Genomic DNA, 17,392 nt, shown 5'->3' with positions numbered 1-17,392 from the left:
GCACTTTACACAAGCTATTAGGGAATTCCCCTTCTCACCATAACCTTACTTAAGTCCAAAGTGCATAGTACTTTAGGCAAGCCAATAACGAAAACCTCTTTCACCATAACCAAATTAGGCCAAGGTGCCTAACACTTCATAAACGTCATCATTGAAACATTTCCCTCCATAACCTAACCTAGCGCACACCATTTACCGCACGGTGTATAGTACTTTACACAAGCTATTAAGGAATTCCCTCTCACCATAATCCCATACAAGTCCATAGTGCATAGCACTTTAGACCAATCAACCACACAATACTCTTTCACAAGCGAATCAGGAAAATCTCTTTCAGCATAACCTAATGAAGTGCCTAATACTTTACACTATTGTATATATGAATCAGGGTTCCCCCGTCCCGTAAGCTTTTTTAATTCATTCAAATCATCGCCAAAGCTCGCATTAGTTCAATAGCACCCGCTCACTAGTATGACGGATATGCTTTTTTAATTTCGTGTTTTTCGAGTGTTTAGCTACAGCCACTGCTACATCCTGTTTATGACCTTACGACCACCGAATAATGACATTTAAATATGCTCATCATCATCATAAGGTCGTCAGTCCTAAGACTGGTTGGACACGCACCTCCACTCTTTCTTATCCTGAGCTAATCTTCCTAAAACTAGAACAACCCACATCCTTAACTATTTGCAAACAGTAATCTAATCTAGGTGTTGCGTCTTAACCAATTGTTAAAACGCTGTATTGAAATACATATTGTAGTTCGACTTAATTTTTATTTTTTGTGCAAGTACAAAGTTTTTTCCTTTTTTTTGTTACAAGTCAACTGTCCTTATTGGAGTTCAATTTTAGTCTCCTCGAAAAACTTAAGTTAAAATGTATCCAGTACCGTCGCCACCCCTCACCCTCGGTTACTTAGTCAGGGCCACTTCATGACGGTACGGTACGATTTCTAGAAAACTACAACTTACAATTTATGACATGACCGACCACCCTCGACATGCTGTTAAAAAATAGTCCCCTAAAAATTGTTCCTGCACTTTCTAAATTTACAATCTATTTACAGTTCTTTACAATTTCGAGATTTCTCTTTCCAAGAAAAGGTCTCAACAGAGATATTACAAAGAATAGGAGAGCAGAGGATTCTATGGAAGTCATTAAGAAATAGGCGGGATAGGTTGGTAGGGCATCTTCTTAGGCATGAAGTCAGATACATATTAGAGACACAAGAAGGAGTTAAGAGGAGTAGAGGAAGACCTAGATTAGATTACTGTTCGCAAATAGATAAGGATGTGGGATATTCTAGTTTTAGGGAAATGCAGAGATTAACTCAGGGAAGGAAAGAATGGAGGTGTGTCTCCAACCAGTCTTAGGACTGACGACTTGATGAAATGAAATGATGATGAAGCACATGTACAACAATAACAATTCTGCTATAATATACAAAAATATAAATATATAATTAAAAGTATCATATAATTATAGGCAATTCCGTTTAAAAATAGGTATATTTTTACATTGGCAGGTATGTATACACAGAAGAAGTTCATATACTTTCAGATGAGATGCATGCTTTCTTTAGGATTTATATTTTAAAAGACAATTGACTAATTACAATGATTGTACATCGATGATATTGTTTTCTTTATTTAATATGTTTCAAACGTTTGTTTAAAGGATGTTCTTCGCTTCTTGCTTCATTAAAATGCAAATAGAGTGTAAAAACAGTAAGTATCACGCAAGAAAAATAATCAAAATGAAAGTCAGCTGAAGCGTCTTTTTAAGAACGGAACAAAGCTCTAATTCCAATAGCCGCCTTCACACAGACGTATAATTGTCTTGCGGCCGCTTTCTCTTTCGTTTATTCCAATATTAATTCAGTCGGCCATTCAGTTGGGGAATCCCCAAGAAAATTATAAGGCGAAATCGTTTCATAATAACAACTTAACAGCCAACCGAATTAATATAAAGAACTTGATTAATATTCCATTGGCACGACACGAGTGTAACATTTCAATATTTTTATTATCTACATATATTACAAGTACATTATATACAGTGTGTCTACTTAAGTTGACGGCATATGGGAATTTTAATCTTACGAAAAAACGGTACTCTATACAAAGAGTCCTGCATGACCTAAAACTCATAATGACATCATCAGACTTAATAATATAATTTGTCAGTCATATACACGAATAAAATAATTCGAAGTGGTCTGTATTCTGTCGAAACCACGTATCGCGATCTCGATCTTTTTGGATCTCATCAGCGCGTCGTAGGCAGCTCCGACAGAACACAGACCAACTTTTACCTGCTGTCTTAACAGCGCGTTTTAGAAAATACCACAAATGGCGCGGTAAACGCCATCTGTAGTATGATGCTACATTTTAGGATTACGTATGCTCCAACAAGGTCCATTTAATTATATGGATCGTTTCAGCAAGTAAATATCCATATATTTAAATGGACCTTGTTAGAGCATACGTAATCCTAAAATGTGGCATCGTACTATAGATGGCGTTTACCGCGCCATTTGTGGTATTTTCTAGTCATATACAGGTTTTGGCAAAAAGCATGAAATTTGTGAAACAGTTATTTTTGAAAATTGCAGAAACCTTTATAAAGAATAGTTATTGAGAATTAAAAAGTAGTTCCAAATATGCAACCATATTTATCTATGATTTTGTATATTTCTTCATACTCTTGCCACATGAGTAAATATTTATGCATTTATATCTCAACAAATTTTCTTTATAAAGGTTTCTGCTATATTCAGAAATAAGGGTACTTGACTGTTACACAAATTTCATGTTTTATGAAAAAAATTTGTATATGACTGACAAATTATTACGTCTAATGTTGACATTATATATTTTAGATCATATAGGACTTTTTATNAAAGCGGAGGATTGGTAAACCAATGATGGTGTGTTTTTAGTCTTTAATAATTGAATTAATAGTATATTATTTTTGACCAAAACTTGCTAAGATGATATCAATAAAAACGAGATAAAAGACTATAGATAACTGTTAAATTAAAATTAAGAGAAAGCCAAGGCTTAATCTCGTACTTGGCGACTACACTTCAAAAAGTACCCGAAAACCGAAGAAAGTAAACTAAAAAGAAAGCCAAAGAATCTGGCAAAACAGCTGAAGAATTTTCAAAAAAATATCAGTTGTAACACCAATAATACATTAAAAGTTAAAACAGAATAGATAAGGTCTGGTTTTACAAGGATAATTGTAAAGATAATAGAAGAATTCAATATCTTAGCATCATATCAAAAGACTTCAAAATCTGAAGCCATTTATGCCATTGTCATTCTAAATGATTTATGTATGTTGTTGGCTTCTCTTATAATGACAAAACTCATTTTCATTTTCCATTAAGTTTCTGCACCAAAAGACATGTTTATAGACACAAATTTAAAACAAAAAAATGGATGTTGAAGAGTTGTTGTACAACTGTTGTCTGATGTACTTTCGCATTTAGGAGTGGATGAAAAGAAGGCTTGAATGTGCAGAATTAAAGATCTTAATCCAAAACAATGGTGTCAGTCAACTTACTTGCAATTTAAACAATCTTCATGTACTAGGTGTGGTAATAACCATGAAGTTAAACTTCTTACATAATTTAATTCGTTTTGTCTATTAGTGGCAGCTATATGCAACTTTTTACCAAAGTAGTCAACTGCAATCTCATTAATTTGGGAATTCCTTATTTTTGCAATTTGCTCAATACTCATATAGTCATCTACATGCTTAATGGCACAAGGAATAAGCTTGGTAGTTAATACTTTTGTTACATCAAATTCCAGCAATTTTGTTAAAAAGGTGGCTGTTGTATGCCTCAAACAAACTCTTAATTCATTTGGGAATGATATATCATTGGAAAATGTTTTGTACCATGACAAAACATAAACATCTAGTATTTTGTTATAAAACTGTAATAAAAATGCAATTATATTATGGTAAAGAATCTGCTAATGTAATATTTTTCTTACTTCTTCTATTGCTGTATTTAATTCTGCAGAAGGATATAAATTTGTTAAGGGATTTGAGCGATGATGGTGTCGTTTACATGAATCATTGCTACACACACTACATGCTTTTATAGTTATATTTTCTTGTGGAACAGCTTTATAAAGACTGCTGAACTGTTTCATAAAAGAGAAAATATTAGATTGGTTTTTAAGAAAAACCCAACAGATTATGTATCCACTGACATAGCAAATTAATAGGAACACTCCAGAGAGGAAACTAAAAAAACAAAGAAATAACATTTTTGAAAAAACAGCAAAAACGGAGCACTAACCTAAAAGTAATCGATACAAACGTTGTGGTTAAAAAAATTATTAAAGCTGTCCATCGAGCTGCTTCTTCGTTATACGTATGATAAATTATCCTTAGCATATCTACCGATTCTTTATGATTATTATAAAATCAACTTTCGGTTTATTTTACACTTATCCGCATTATTTGTTTGAATTTGGTGTAAACGTCAATCACAAAACTTAAAAATAAAATAAATAACATTAAACGTCAAAACAGGTGTCAAAACTTACTTAGCTCCACCTATTAAGAATAATATAAACTAAGACAATAAGAACGGATTAAATTCTGAGTAAAATATGCAATTTATCCAAACAAAACGTCATGGATCGCGATTTCGATTTTTACACTTCACTATATAAGTATTTATTTCACTGCAAGTTGCGATACGTTCAAGTAGATACGTTACTAAAATCCTTGTCCAACATTTGAAATACTTCAGTTAGCAGTAGATATGAGTAGATGGCGGCAAACTGCCGTTACTTTATATTATTTATAAACTTAAATAGTTATTAAGTTATAATTATATGTATAGATAGAAGGTTATAAGTTAAAATTAACCCAATTAAAATCTGAAGGTCCGGTCTCAACTTTTTCCTATCCTGAGCTAATCTTCGCATTACCCTAAAACTAAAACATTCCACATTCTTAACTATTTGCGAACAGTAAAAAAGTGAAAATCGACTGTTCAAAAATTTAGGAAACGAAAACTTATTTGCATTTCTCTAAAATTGGTACAGGAAATTTTCTTTATTTGAATAACTTCATTTTTTCGGATGTAGAAAGGATAAAGCAAAAATAAATAAGTAATGTATTAAAATAATGTAACAATTTATTGATACTAAATAAAATAAATAAAATGTAAAGTACCGTACTAATAGTGCAACATGCTTGATGCATTACTCTGTCTTTGGAATGAACCAAAGAGAAAGATCACAAATATTTACATAAATATAAAATAAAACATTACAAAAAAAAGTATTTTTGAATAAATATTTTTTTGTTTACAATAAATAATAGAATAACTAAAGTGCGACAGTCATTTCTCAGATCAAATTCGTTTAGAAAGTTTGTGTAGACTGCTTAATCCAGTCCAAGTAGTGTGCAACTTTAGTATAAACTCCTGGAACTCCCCGTTCTCCACATCCAACTCCCCAACTGACAATACCAACTAATTGCCACGTTCCACCCCGTTCGCAAACCATTGGGCCACCACCATCACCTTTACAGGCATCTTTACCTTCTTCACCACCGGCACAAACAAAACCTGGATGCAACTGGAAATCATAGCCCAATCTTGTTTGCTTCATTACATGTTGGCATTGCTGGAATCCCATAACAGGAACATCAACCTCTTTAAGAATGTTCTGGTACTTCCCATTTTGTCCGAAAGCGTCTTTTCCCCATCCAGTTGTCCAACATCTCTGGCCAGTGTAATCATCACGAGGATGTGGCAGACATGCTGGACTAATGTGAGGATATTTAGTCCAATCAAGAGGTCTGTCCATACGTAGAATTGCTATGTCATTATAGAGGGTGCCAGCATAAAATTCAGGATGGACTTCCACGTACGAAATGTCTTTTTCAATGTAGGGATAAAATTCAACGTCATGATTAACGTCCCATTCACCCAGACGCACTCTTAGTTCGTAGTTTTTATAACTGAAATAAAATATTAATCTTAGATAATAATACAGTTTAATGTAGGTGTATGATTATATGATGGGTAGTATATCTTTAGAGGAAAAATAGAAAAACTAGTTCTTAAATAGATACAAATACAAAAGATTATAGGTAAAACCAACAGCAATAGAATGGTTAATTGCTTCTATTCCGCTGTACTATAAACGAAATAATGACTGGCTATGGTAAAACAATTTTACCATCAATACTATCTGTTGATAAATATTTACCTTTTAACACAATGAGCAGCAGTCAAAATATGAAGATTATCAACAAGGGTTCCTCCACAAATATAAACGCTTTCTTTAGGATCTTTTTTTAGAATGGCTACCTGCCATGGATATTCTCCAAACTCACTATCACCTTCATATGATGGATTCTTAATTCTTCCATTTATACCTTGAGCGTGCCTAGTTCCGCATTTTCTGATTTGATTAAAACCTTGAGATGGTATTTGAGGCGGGAAAGGTTTCTTACAGCAAACATGACGAGGCCCACATGATTTTGGTTTCCCAAACTGACCATTGTTACCATAGTAAGCTTGGCGCTAAAATAATTATCACCATTAATTTAATATTTGCTTAAGAGAGATAATATTCATTTTACTTACGGCTGATGGTTCATCCGATTCATCTGTATCACTCTCAGTTTCAGTATCTTCTGTTACCTCCCGTTTAGAAACAGTTTTATTTTGATTCTCGTATGTCTCATCCGATGCTAGAGTAACCAAACTGCCGTTAATAGGGACATCTCTTAAAACTGGTTGTGCTTCTATATCGCTTTTCAAATTTCTCGGATCAATAGCAAGATACAGATCATCTTTGCGACCGAAAACATGATGAGCGGGGCATTGATGTTGTGGAACACAAACGCAATCGTAATTTTCGGATCGAAGGGAGCTTTCTCCTCGATATCCACCTCCATAATTTGAAAGTGCATTATTCGAACCTGCATCGACATTGTATTCTTTTTTGAAAATTCCGGAATCTCCGTAAGAGCCAACGGTAGTTCCAAAGTTTGTATTTACTCCGAATGATGTAGGATCGTAACTATCAAGAACTGGTTTAACAGTACCGATACTTCCAAGTCCTTCGCCACCATATCCTGCAATGCTTTGACCACCGTAGCTTCCAAGGTTAACTCCTGAAAAGTCGGAAGACACTGGTTTAAAGGATGAGGAACCAATTGCTCCTGGCACGTTTTTCTCAGCGTCGTGATGGAAGTGATGGTGGACGTGTTGCTGAACACCACTTGTACTGGCAGTTACAGCTGATCCCCCTTGAGCGTTAACAAAAACTTCTACTTTCTTTTTATCTTTATGACCATCGAATTCATATGGACTTTCTGATGCATAGATGGGTCTTGGTCTAGATACATAATCATTATGTTCATATACGGGTTTGATAAAGGTAGGATTTGGAGAAGTATAAACCGGTGGAGATCCTACATATCCAGGTTTATGGAATGGTTTGTAGTCTCTTCTTGGTGGAGTTGCGTATCCATATTTCCCAGGAGTTGGTGAGTGATGTATAGGTCTTGGAGGACCGTAAATGCCGCTTTGGGGTTTCCTAATAGGAATAGATGGTATGGGACGCCCAACTGGTTTTATATGAACTGGTTGAGCATATACTAATTCTTCTGGCGATATGTAAGAATGTTTTCCTTGGACTTGATCTTCATTACACTAGAAATAATAAAAAAAATGGTAAAAGAGAAAAAAAAACACTAAACTTTTAAAGCTTAAGGAAAGCAAATGTTTTGTTTATTATCTGTCTTCTTTAAAATAAATAACCAAAATTTTAAGTATTACCTGATTTAATCATTCATTAGAGAGATTAAAAGTTTTCTCTAAATAATGTATAATCATAAACTTTAGCACGTTACCATTAATTAAAAGTTCAGATTTTTATTATAAGTAGTAGATGTGTGTTAAAGTTTCGTTTTGGGTTCAAGGTTTTTAGTTCTTGGGCTGCTTATTTCCTATTTTTTATAGTAACATATCGTCACTGTTTATCTCTGACTTCTTATCAGTTAAGCTACTGCTTAGCTACATATGTACGCAAGTTCACATGTACAATGAAGACATCTAGGCATGAAAAGATTTTATCAGATGATGAGTGATTGTTAAACAAGACAAAGACTTCTCCTACTGTAATTGCATAACTTATTTTATTTTTTCATTAACTTCGCGACGTCCATGTAAGAAAAAGTAAAATGATCTGATTAAAAAAGTAGTTTACTATAACCTTGACTTTTATTTAAAATTATTTCCATTGTAAAAAAAAAATAATAATAATAATAAAACGTACATTTACCTTCACTAATCCAAGTAAGCAAAGACGATTTTTTATTATACTTCTTGCTTCGCCATCATTTCCATTGTCCAGTGCTTGTTGTAGGTTGGAATCGTCAGGCGATAAATCGTCAAATCCATTTAATTTTCGCCCTTGTCTCTTTGAAACCAATATGTCATCTACAAGCTCTTCAATGGCGGTTGCATTGAAATCATTGGTGTCTCCTTGGTCATAAGCAGAAGCAGCAGGGATGGCATCTTCGGAGTCAAATTTTTGTGTATCCGGAGAACTTGGATTTTCAGAGTCTTCGCTCCAAGACCAACTGTTACCTTCTGATGACTCAGAAGCATGCAGGAGCGTCACAATTATACAAAAAATAACTATTTTAAGTTTCATTCTGAAACAAAGAAGAAGAATAACGAATTGTTCAATGGAAAAAGAAGTAAATTATTAAAATCGTATTGATAAATAATATAAACAATAATCAAAAATAAATACCAATATTTTCAAATAGTGACAAGAATTCACCTAAGAAGTATTTATTATTAGATATCTGAATTATTAAAATTATGAATGTATAGCTGTATTAGCATTTAGCAAGGAGTTATTGACAAAACAGTATTGTGTGAAAATAAATAAAAATAAAACAAAAATACTGGTATGCAAGGGAATATAAAGATAGGAGACGAAAAATTAGAAGAAATAAGAAGTCTGATAAGTCAGGACGGAAGGAGTAGTAGGGATATAAAGCAGGGGATAGCGTAGGGTCGAGTTGTCCTCAGTAAAAAGAAGTTATTTGTACACTCACGAATGGTCAATTTAGAAATTCGAAAAAGATTGCTAAACGTGTATGTTTGGAGCCCGACACTTTACGGGTGTACTGTGGATAGAGAAGGTAAGAAATAAAGAGATTGTTGCGTATTAACCAATCGTTAAAACGCTGTATTAAAATACAGATTGTAGTTCGAATTAATTTTTATTTTTTGTGCAAGTACAAAGTTTTTTCTTTTTTTTGTTACAAGTCAACTGTCCTTATTGGAGTTCAATTTTAGTCTCCTCGAAAAACTTAAGTTAAAATGTATCCAGTACCGTCGCCACCCCTCACCCTCGGTTACTTAGTCAGGGTCACTTCATGACGGTACGGTACGATTTCTAAAAAACTACAACTTATAATTTATGACATGACCGATCACCCTCGGCATGCTGTTAAAAAATAGTCCCCTAAAAATTGTTCCTGCACTTTCTAAATTTACAATCTATTTACAGTTCTTTACAATTTCGAGATTTCTCTTTCCAAGAAAAGGTCTCAACAGAGATATTACAAAGAATAGGAGAGCAGAGGATTCTATGGAAGTCATTAAGAAATAGGCGGGATAGGTTGGTAGGGCATCTTCTTAGGCATGAAGTCAGATACATATTAGAGACACAAGAAGGAGTTAAGAGGAGTAGAGGAAGACCTAGATTAGATTACTGTTCGCAAATAGATAAGGATGTGGGATATTCTAGTTTTAGGGAAATGCAGAGATTAACTCAGGGAAGGAAAGAATGGAGGTGTGTCTCCAACCAGTCTTAGGACTGACGACTTGATGAAATGAAATGATGATGAAGCACATGTACAACAATAACAATTCTGCTATAATATACAAAAATATAAATATATAATTAAAAGTATCATATAATTATAGGCAATTCCGTTTAAAAATAGGTATATTTTTACATTGGCAGGTATGTATACACAGAAGAAGTTCATATACTTTCAGATGAGATGCATGCTTTCTTTAGGATTTATATTTTAAAAGACAATTGACTAATTACAATGATTGTACATCGATGATATTGTTTTCTTTATTTAATATGTTTCAAACGTTTGTTTAAAGGATGTTCTTCGCTTCTTGCTTCATTAAAATGCAAATAGAGTGTAAAAACAGTAAGTATCACGCAAGAAAAATAATCAAAATGAAAGTCAGCTGAAGCGTCTTTTTAAGAACGGAACAAAGCTCTAATTCCAATAGCCGCCTTCACACAGACGTATAATTGTCTTGCGGCCGCTTTCTCTTTCGTTTATTCCAATATTAATTCAGTCGGCCATTCAGTTGGGGAATCCCCAAGAAAATTATAAGGCGAAATCGTTTCATAATAACAACTTAACAGCCAACCGAATTAATATAAAGAACTTGATTAATATTCCATTGGCACGACACGAGTGTAACATTTCAATATTTTTATTATCTACATATATTACAAGTACATTATATACAGTGTGTCTACTTAAGTTGACGGCATATGGGAATTTTAATCTTACGAAAAAACGGTACTCTATACAAAGAGTCCTGCATGACCTAAAACTCATAATGACATCATCAGACTTAATAATATAATTTGTCAGTCATATACACGAATAAAATAATTCGAAGTGGTCTGTATTCTGTCGAAACCACGTATCGCGATCTCGATCTTTTTGGATCTCATCAGCGCGTCGTAGGCAGCTCCGACAGAACACAGACCAACTTTTACCTGCTGTCTTAACAGCGCGTTTTAGAAAATACCACAAATGGCGCGGTAAACGCCATCTGTAGTATGATGCTACATTTTAGGATTACGTATGCTCCAACAAGGTCCATTTAATTATATGGATCGTTTCAGCAAGTAAATATCCATATATTTAAATGGACCTTGTTAGAGCATACGTAATCCTAAAATGTGGCATCGTACTATAGATGGCGTTTACCGCGCCATTTGTGGTATTTTCTAGTCATATACAGGTTTTGGCAAAAAGCATGAAATTTGTGAAACAGTTATTTTTGAAAATTGCAGAAACCTTTATAAAGAATAGTTATTGAGAATTAAAAAGTAGTTCCAAATATGCAACCATATTTATCTATGATTTTGTATATTTCTTCATACTCTTGCCACATGAGTAAATATTTATGCATTTATATCTCAACAAATTTTCTTTATAAAGGTTTCTGCTATATTCAGAAATAAGGGTACTTGACTGTTACACAAATTTCATGTTTTATGAAAAAAATTTGTATATGACTGACAAATTATTACGTCTAATGTTGACATTATATATTTTAGATCATATAGGACTTTTTATTAAGACTAACTATTTTGGTAAGAAAAATAATAAAGAAGTTTCCCATATGCTTCCAACTTACGTAGACACACTGTATATTCTTAATTCTAATTTGAATATGGTAATTTCCCATCCTTTTAGTTGTTTGTAGAACGGTCTTTCTTAATTAACGATTATAATTAGTGATAAATTTGCAGTCATTTATTACGGTAAATCACGTCTCATGGACGAAACCAATTTAAACAGGTGTTGTGGGTCATTTAAGTTTCTTTTACATATACTATTTCACTTTGAAATATGCATACATTTTCTATTTTTGGTATTAAAAAGTCTAATCTATTTTTATAATAGTCTTGAAATTGTCTTTTTTAAGTGAAATTCATAACTGTTGATAGTAATTAGGGGTGGTTCTCTTCATATAATCCATTCTGATAGGTGAGGAAATAGTTGGTAGGTAAAAGAAAGAAGATTTTCCCAATTTATTACAAAAAACTTTCCTGACCGGACACGTGTTCGCTTATGTAATGTTTCTTCTTATCTTTTATCTCACTATTTTTCTTTACCCTTAAGTTATCATAATGTTGCATTAAAATTCTTTCGATATGGCTATGAAATTTTGCAATAGATAGCTCCGAGCGGTTCTTATTTATATTCGTAATAAATGTAGTAAACAAATAATAGTAGAAGTATAGATAGAAGAGTAGTTCCAAAATTATTACTTAAGGATTTGCTTGTATTTAAACTAGTAAGCACGACATTTGATTTGCCATTTCTACACGTGTAAATAATAAGCCTAGAAGGCTCTTTAGTTTGCGTCACTCAATCTTTAATTTTTTTCTAGATAGCATCGTCAAAGATTCAGGCATTCGGGATTTAGCATGTATCGGCTATTTATCTTGAATTCACCTATTTGACATTAATACTAAAAGCACTCGAAATATGAACTCACTATTTAATGGAAGGACAAATTTCCTATGTCGATAGGAAATAGGGACTCGGAAGATGAATATGAAGAAGGAAAAGAGAAAACATTACAACTAATCCACGTACGAGGTCTGTTAAAAAAGTATCGCGAATTTTGAATTTTTTGCGGGTTACCTATATTTGATTTTTGATTTTTTGTGGCGTTATGTTGGTATTCATGTCTCCTACTTATACCGACAAGTTTGGTCATGTTAAATGTTCAGTTAATTTGTTTGCAAATGGTTTGGTTCGTCTTCGATTTTTGCCTATTTTAAAAAATGGATCAAAGAATCTGTATCAAATTTTGTGTGAAAAACAATATAAATTCGCGGATGCTTTCTAAATGCTGACTATGGCATATGGTGAAGCTACCTATGGCCGAAGTAACGGTGGTACAAAATATTCTCAGATGGCCGAGAAGATGTGAACGACGATGAGCGTGCCGGAAGCCCGAGCACGTTACCAACAGGAAACATTGATTAAGTGAAGAAAATAGAATTGACCAATCGTCGAAACACCGTTAGAGAACTTGCTGAGGGTCTAAAAATATCGATTGGCTTCGGCCATTCGATTTTTACCAATGGTTTGGGTATGAGACGGGTTGCCGCGAAATTTGTACCAAAATTGCTCAATTTCAACCAAAAACAACATCCCATTAACATTGCTAAAGAGCTGTTAGACTCTGTTCTCCATCATCCAAATGTGCTCCAGAGGGTCATAACTGGTGATGAATCATGGGTTTATGGTTTTGACATGGAAACCAAAGTTCAATCATCCTAATGGAAACTGCTGCACGACCCAAGAAAAAAGCGTGCCAAGTTAGGTCGAATGTGAAGGTTTTGCTTACAGTTTTCTTTGATTGCAGGGGCGTGGTGCATCGTGAATTCTTGTCACAGGGTAGAACGGTCAATAGGGAATATTATCTGCAAAGTTATGCGCAATTTGTGCGAAGCAATCCGCAACAAACTTCCGAATTTGTGGAAGAACAGAAATTGGCTTTTCCACCATAATAATGCCCCTGCTTACACATCGTTGCTTTTGAGCGCGAAGTTTTGACCAAAAACAATACACTAATAATTTCGCAGTCACCTTATTTTCTAGGTCTGGCCATCTGTGACTTTTTGTTGTTCCCCCAACTGAAGAGGCTGATGAAAGGACAACTCTAAGTTACCATTGAGAAGATAAAGACGGCATCGAAGGAGGAGCTGAACAGGATCACAGAAACTGATTTTTTGAAGTGCTTCAAAGATTAGAAAATACGTTGGCACAAGTGTATAGTATCTGATGGGGATTACTTTATAAAAATATAAATAATTTTATACCGGCATATTAATTTTTGCGAATAAATAAAACATATAATAAAAACTAGGTAGTTTTCAATTGGCTAAAAAGCAAGTGTAATCAACGAATCTTTTCCTTATTGTTGAATTAATCGTAAAGATAATTGCTTATTTATTAGCGGAGTCTTATATTATAACAAAAACAAGTGTAATGTAGGTATCAGTAACATTATTGCTTTCTTCAGTTTTTTGCTTCTTATGTACCTATGTTAAGTCACGCTACTCTCACTTTCTTTGTGGGTTATTTATTTACACAGCGACTGCATTTTATCAACAGCTGAAATTCAAAAATTAGAGTTAACTTGAGAAAGGAAAAGTTCTTGTTTAGCCGTAACCGTTGTCGTTATGATTACTGAGCAAAATATACTTTCTCTGAAGCCTCGGTCACGGCCAGGTTCTCGTTTTCAGTGTCACTAACCTCGCCTTTTCAGTAGTTGCTTGTGTTTATGTCTTAAGATCGACGATTGAATATTGTTATAGTCACTTTCTCTTTACATAATAATGGGAAAGTGTTGTGGTTATTAAAAAACTTGCCTTTTGATGTATGAGATGTGAGATTAGTGTAAATATTTTGACGCAAGCACTTCTATGTTGACCAGAGTGGTTTTGTTGAAAGAGAGTTGCGTTAGAGGGGGTGAATTTAAGAAAGTTGTTGCATACTAATTTTTTGCAGATGGAAACAACTATTAACCAAAGAGTTACGCTCATTAAAAGGAAAAGTACACCATGTTTGGAACTTTCCAGTTTTACAGATCTAAAAGTTATTAAACTAATAAGGATTTTACCAACAATGAAAAATAATGAACTGATATTTTTAGAAAATGGATTACCGTTACTGAAAATACTTAATAATTTTTTAACATAAACAGTTTATATTTAGGTTAAAATTAATGTTAGTGTAGCTATTTTTTCGTTTTAAAAATTAAAGAGAATATCTTTTAAGGCATTATCGACTGGCTTTGAAATCATTTCTCTAATTAATAAAACAAATTTAGTCACACATAGGTCTCTAACCCTAAAGAGTAGAATTGGAGATGATTTAAATAAGACGAAACGTAAATTGTGAAACTATTCCAAGTGTCTTTACTTTTACACATAGGAAATTAAAAATTACTGCAAACATCCAGTATATCTGTTACAATCTAAGTTAAATGTAATAGAATAGAATATTTTATTCCTCGATTTGATGAAAAATTTTAAAACAGATAAATACCTTTTTACAATAATTCTTGTGGAAAATTAAAGCAATAGCAGAAATTAATATCTTAAGAATAATAAAAATATTATCGGTGATAAAGGTTTTACTAATTTTGAGATATTTTCCATTTTATTTTAACTTTTGTTGGATTTAACAGCAGTAAGATTTTTTTATATGCTTCATTCTAGTGTCGTCTTTCGCGATGGGCTTGTTATTGTGGAAATTTATAGAGGTGATGACACTAAATACTGTTTCAATGGGACGTTTTCCTATTCCGTGGGTAGTTTTCCGCCAGGGGGCATCAAATTTGATCAATATTGATTTATCTATTACGGTTTATTCTTGACCGATTTTGATGATTGAGAAGTTTCTATATCTAGTACGCTTAATATAAATATAGGAGATTTCTTCTTAATATTTGAAATAAAAAAACGTACTTAAAATCGAAGAAAAGGTTTTCAATATTGGTCAATTTTGACGTCGCCTTGCGGAGTCGAAGAACATCACTTGAAATACGATTTACGAACACCCCCTCCATTCATTTCTACCACAATCTGAGTTAAATAGCTGGATTTCCCAAAAAAAAAAATGTATTCTTTTGAAAACTTCTTATATTGCAACGTATTAGATGTAATAAAAATAAAATAACATAACATTTAAACATTAGTCGAGACACGAATAAGAGAATTAATACAGATAAAATTGATTGGACACTCATTAAATAATAAAACTGAATAAATAGACATCAATAATTAGAAGACGACAAAGAAGAATGAACAGTAGAAAGAAATTTATCTTTAGCAAGGCTGTAACTAGACCAATTCTGTTAATAAAAGACACTTATCTTAATATTTAGACCACAAAGCATTTAATTGCACATGCAGTTCAACTGCAGAATTAATACGTGAAAGGCATCTATATAGTAGATGCATGCTTTACGTAGCTCTTCAGATATTAAAATAAAAAAATCGTAAATAAATAAAAATTACTATTAAGACTTTCTAAAGAATTATAAATCATTTTTTCTTACGCTTACTTAAAGACTGATTCACAAGAAATTAACTAATGTCACAGTGAAATTAATTAATAAAAAAAATATTGCGTCTCGTTTTTTGTTCATTATTTATTTATGAACGCTGATTGCTTATATCTAAATGTAAAAAAAATAAAATTCTATCTGTTTCTTTGACTATAATGTGAGTATAAAAAGGTTTTTTGTCTTCTAAGTAATATGTGCTATGTTGCCACATAATAGTTACTTAACTTAAGGAAAGATGCAATAAAAGTGCCATTTAAAGGTACCCACTGTATACATAAAAATTTGAATTCTTTTGTTAGCTTTGATTACTTAGTTTTTGACTTACTTTGATGTTGACGATGACACACTGTGAAGAGATAACGTTGCCGCACCAACTCGAAGAAAGCACTTATTTTCACCGGTGTTTTATACAGATCCCTACTTTATAGTGTTGCACCAACTTTCTATTGCATACTGGCGAAACTCAGAAGATGTATGTCTACTAAAAGACAAGATGGCTTTATATAAGTGAAATGTTACTACCACGATTACGAATACTTGGAAAATCCTGAAGAGATGGGGAAGGAACCATCAGTGACGCGTTTTTTAATTGGTGTTGCAATTCTGCTCAATGAATGGTTTAATTCCAGTTATTTTTATAAGGTTAGTCGATAGAACAGACCCTGAACAGCAAACTTTTTTGGAAATTGGTGTTGCTTATTTGGGTCAGCTGTGGGAAAACCATCGTTCGGCCGTACCTTTGCAATCCGCATCTTAATAACAATTATGTAATAATGTAATGTAAGAAATTGAATTATGTGTATACTGGCTGTGTTGTTCACCTCAAAGTTACTTGCAAATTTTATTTGAGAATTTGGAGTTAACATTTATATTTGATTTTCAATAATGGCATAAAGGACCGACAAGATGTTAAAAATTACCGTGGATCGGAAAGGTTAGGTTAGGTTCTGTTAGGTTATAGGAGTTTGGGCCATAGTCCTTCCATAAGAAAAGGAGACTACCCAAAAAATGGTAAACATTGATTGATTGGTCTTAAGAAAAAGGTTTAGCTTTAATGGTACTTTTTATTTTCAACAGTTAAACAAAATTAGCCAAAACTTTTTATTAAAAACAAAGGAAATGGAATCATAATATAGATGTCATCTGAAACAATAAGAGCCTCACAGCAAAAAAATAAATGCTTTGATGTTATTTAATTAACAAGTGAAGCATTAAGGACTAGTTATAAAAAAGTAATAATCAGATGGATGATATTTTACATGGAAGATTTTCATTAGTAACACCATATTTATAAAAAAAAACATGGTACATTCAGAAAATTGTAGAACAAACAAAATAGCTCCATCACCATGAACAACTACAGTGTCGTGTTTTGGCGTTGGGGTTTGAGCTATTTTGTTTGTTCTACAACAACCGCCAAAGTTTTTCCAATCTTCATATTCACAAAATTAATTAAAA

The 17,392-nt window shown here is 33.0% G+C and overlaps 1 protein-coding gene and 1 long non-coding RNA gene across 3 annotated transcripts; both read right to left on the bottom strand.

Moving 5' to 3' along the window:
- Nucleotides 1–3,320: 3,320 nt before the first annotated feature.
- LOC112905305 lies at nucleotides 3,321–4,540 on the bottom strand. Its single transcript, XR_003231699.1, has 4 exons — nucleotides 4,322–4,540; nucleotides 4,011–4,266; nucleotides 3,574–3,950; nucleotides 3,321–3,517 (listed from the first exon to the last, which is right to left on the bottom strand). It is a non-coding gene; the product is annotated as an uncharacterized LOC112905305 (long non-coding RNA).
- A 696-nt stretch (nucleotides 4,541–5,236) lies between these two features.
- On the bottom strand, nucleotides 5,237–16,351 carry LOC108735180. 2 transcript variants are annotated; one of them, XM_025977433.1, is made up of 5 exons: nucleotides 16,260–16,351; nucleotides 8,331–8,712; nucleotides 6,632–7,705; nucleotides 6,252–6,568; nucleotides 5,237–6,000 (listed from the first exon to the last, which is right to left on the bottom strand). In XM_025977433.1, the coding sequence occupies exons 2-5, from the start codon at nucleotides 8,709–8,711 to the stop codon at nucleotides 5,400–5,402; spliced, it is 2,373 nt and encodes a 790-aa protein (XP_025833218.1). In that variant the 5' UTR covers nucleotide 8,712; nucleotides 16,260–16,351; the 3' UTR covers nucleotides 5,237–5,399. The 2 variants fall into 2 exon arrangements, with proteins under 2 accessions (XP_025833218.1, XP_025833219.1); XM_025977434.1 differs by having other exon boundaries at nucleotides 8,337–8,712.
- Between the last annotated feature and the right edge of the window lie 1,041 nt (nucleotides 16,352–17,392).

This window comes from Agrilus planipennis, unplaced genomic scaffold (assembly GCF_000699045.2).
Source record: "Agrilus planipennis isolate EAB-ADULT unplaced genomic scaffold, Apla_2.0 scaffold27, whole genome shotgun sequence".
Classification (NCBI taxonomy): Eukaryota; Metazoa; Arthropoda; class Insecta; order Coleoptera; family Buprestidae; genus Agrilus; species Agrilus planipennis.
The sequence above is the reverse complement of the archived record's forward strand: the minus strand, read 5'-3'. Positions and strand labels throughout refer to the sequence as shown.

Coding starts and splice junctions, on each gene's coding strand:
- LOC108735180 (XM_025977433.1), bottom strand. CDS start 8,711: ATGAAACTTAAAATAGTTATTTTTTGTATAATTGTGACGCTCCTGCAT. Junction 6,569..6,631: donor AATCGGATGAACCATCAGCC/GTAAGTAAAATG, acceptor TAATTATTTTAG/CGCCAAGCTTACTATGGTAA. Junction 6,001..6,251: donor GCTGCTCATTGTGTTAAAAG/GTAAATATTTAT, acceptor ATTTTATTTCAG/TTATAAAAACTACGAACTAA.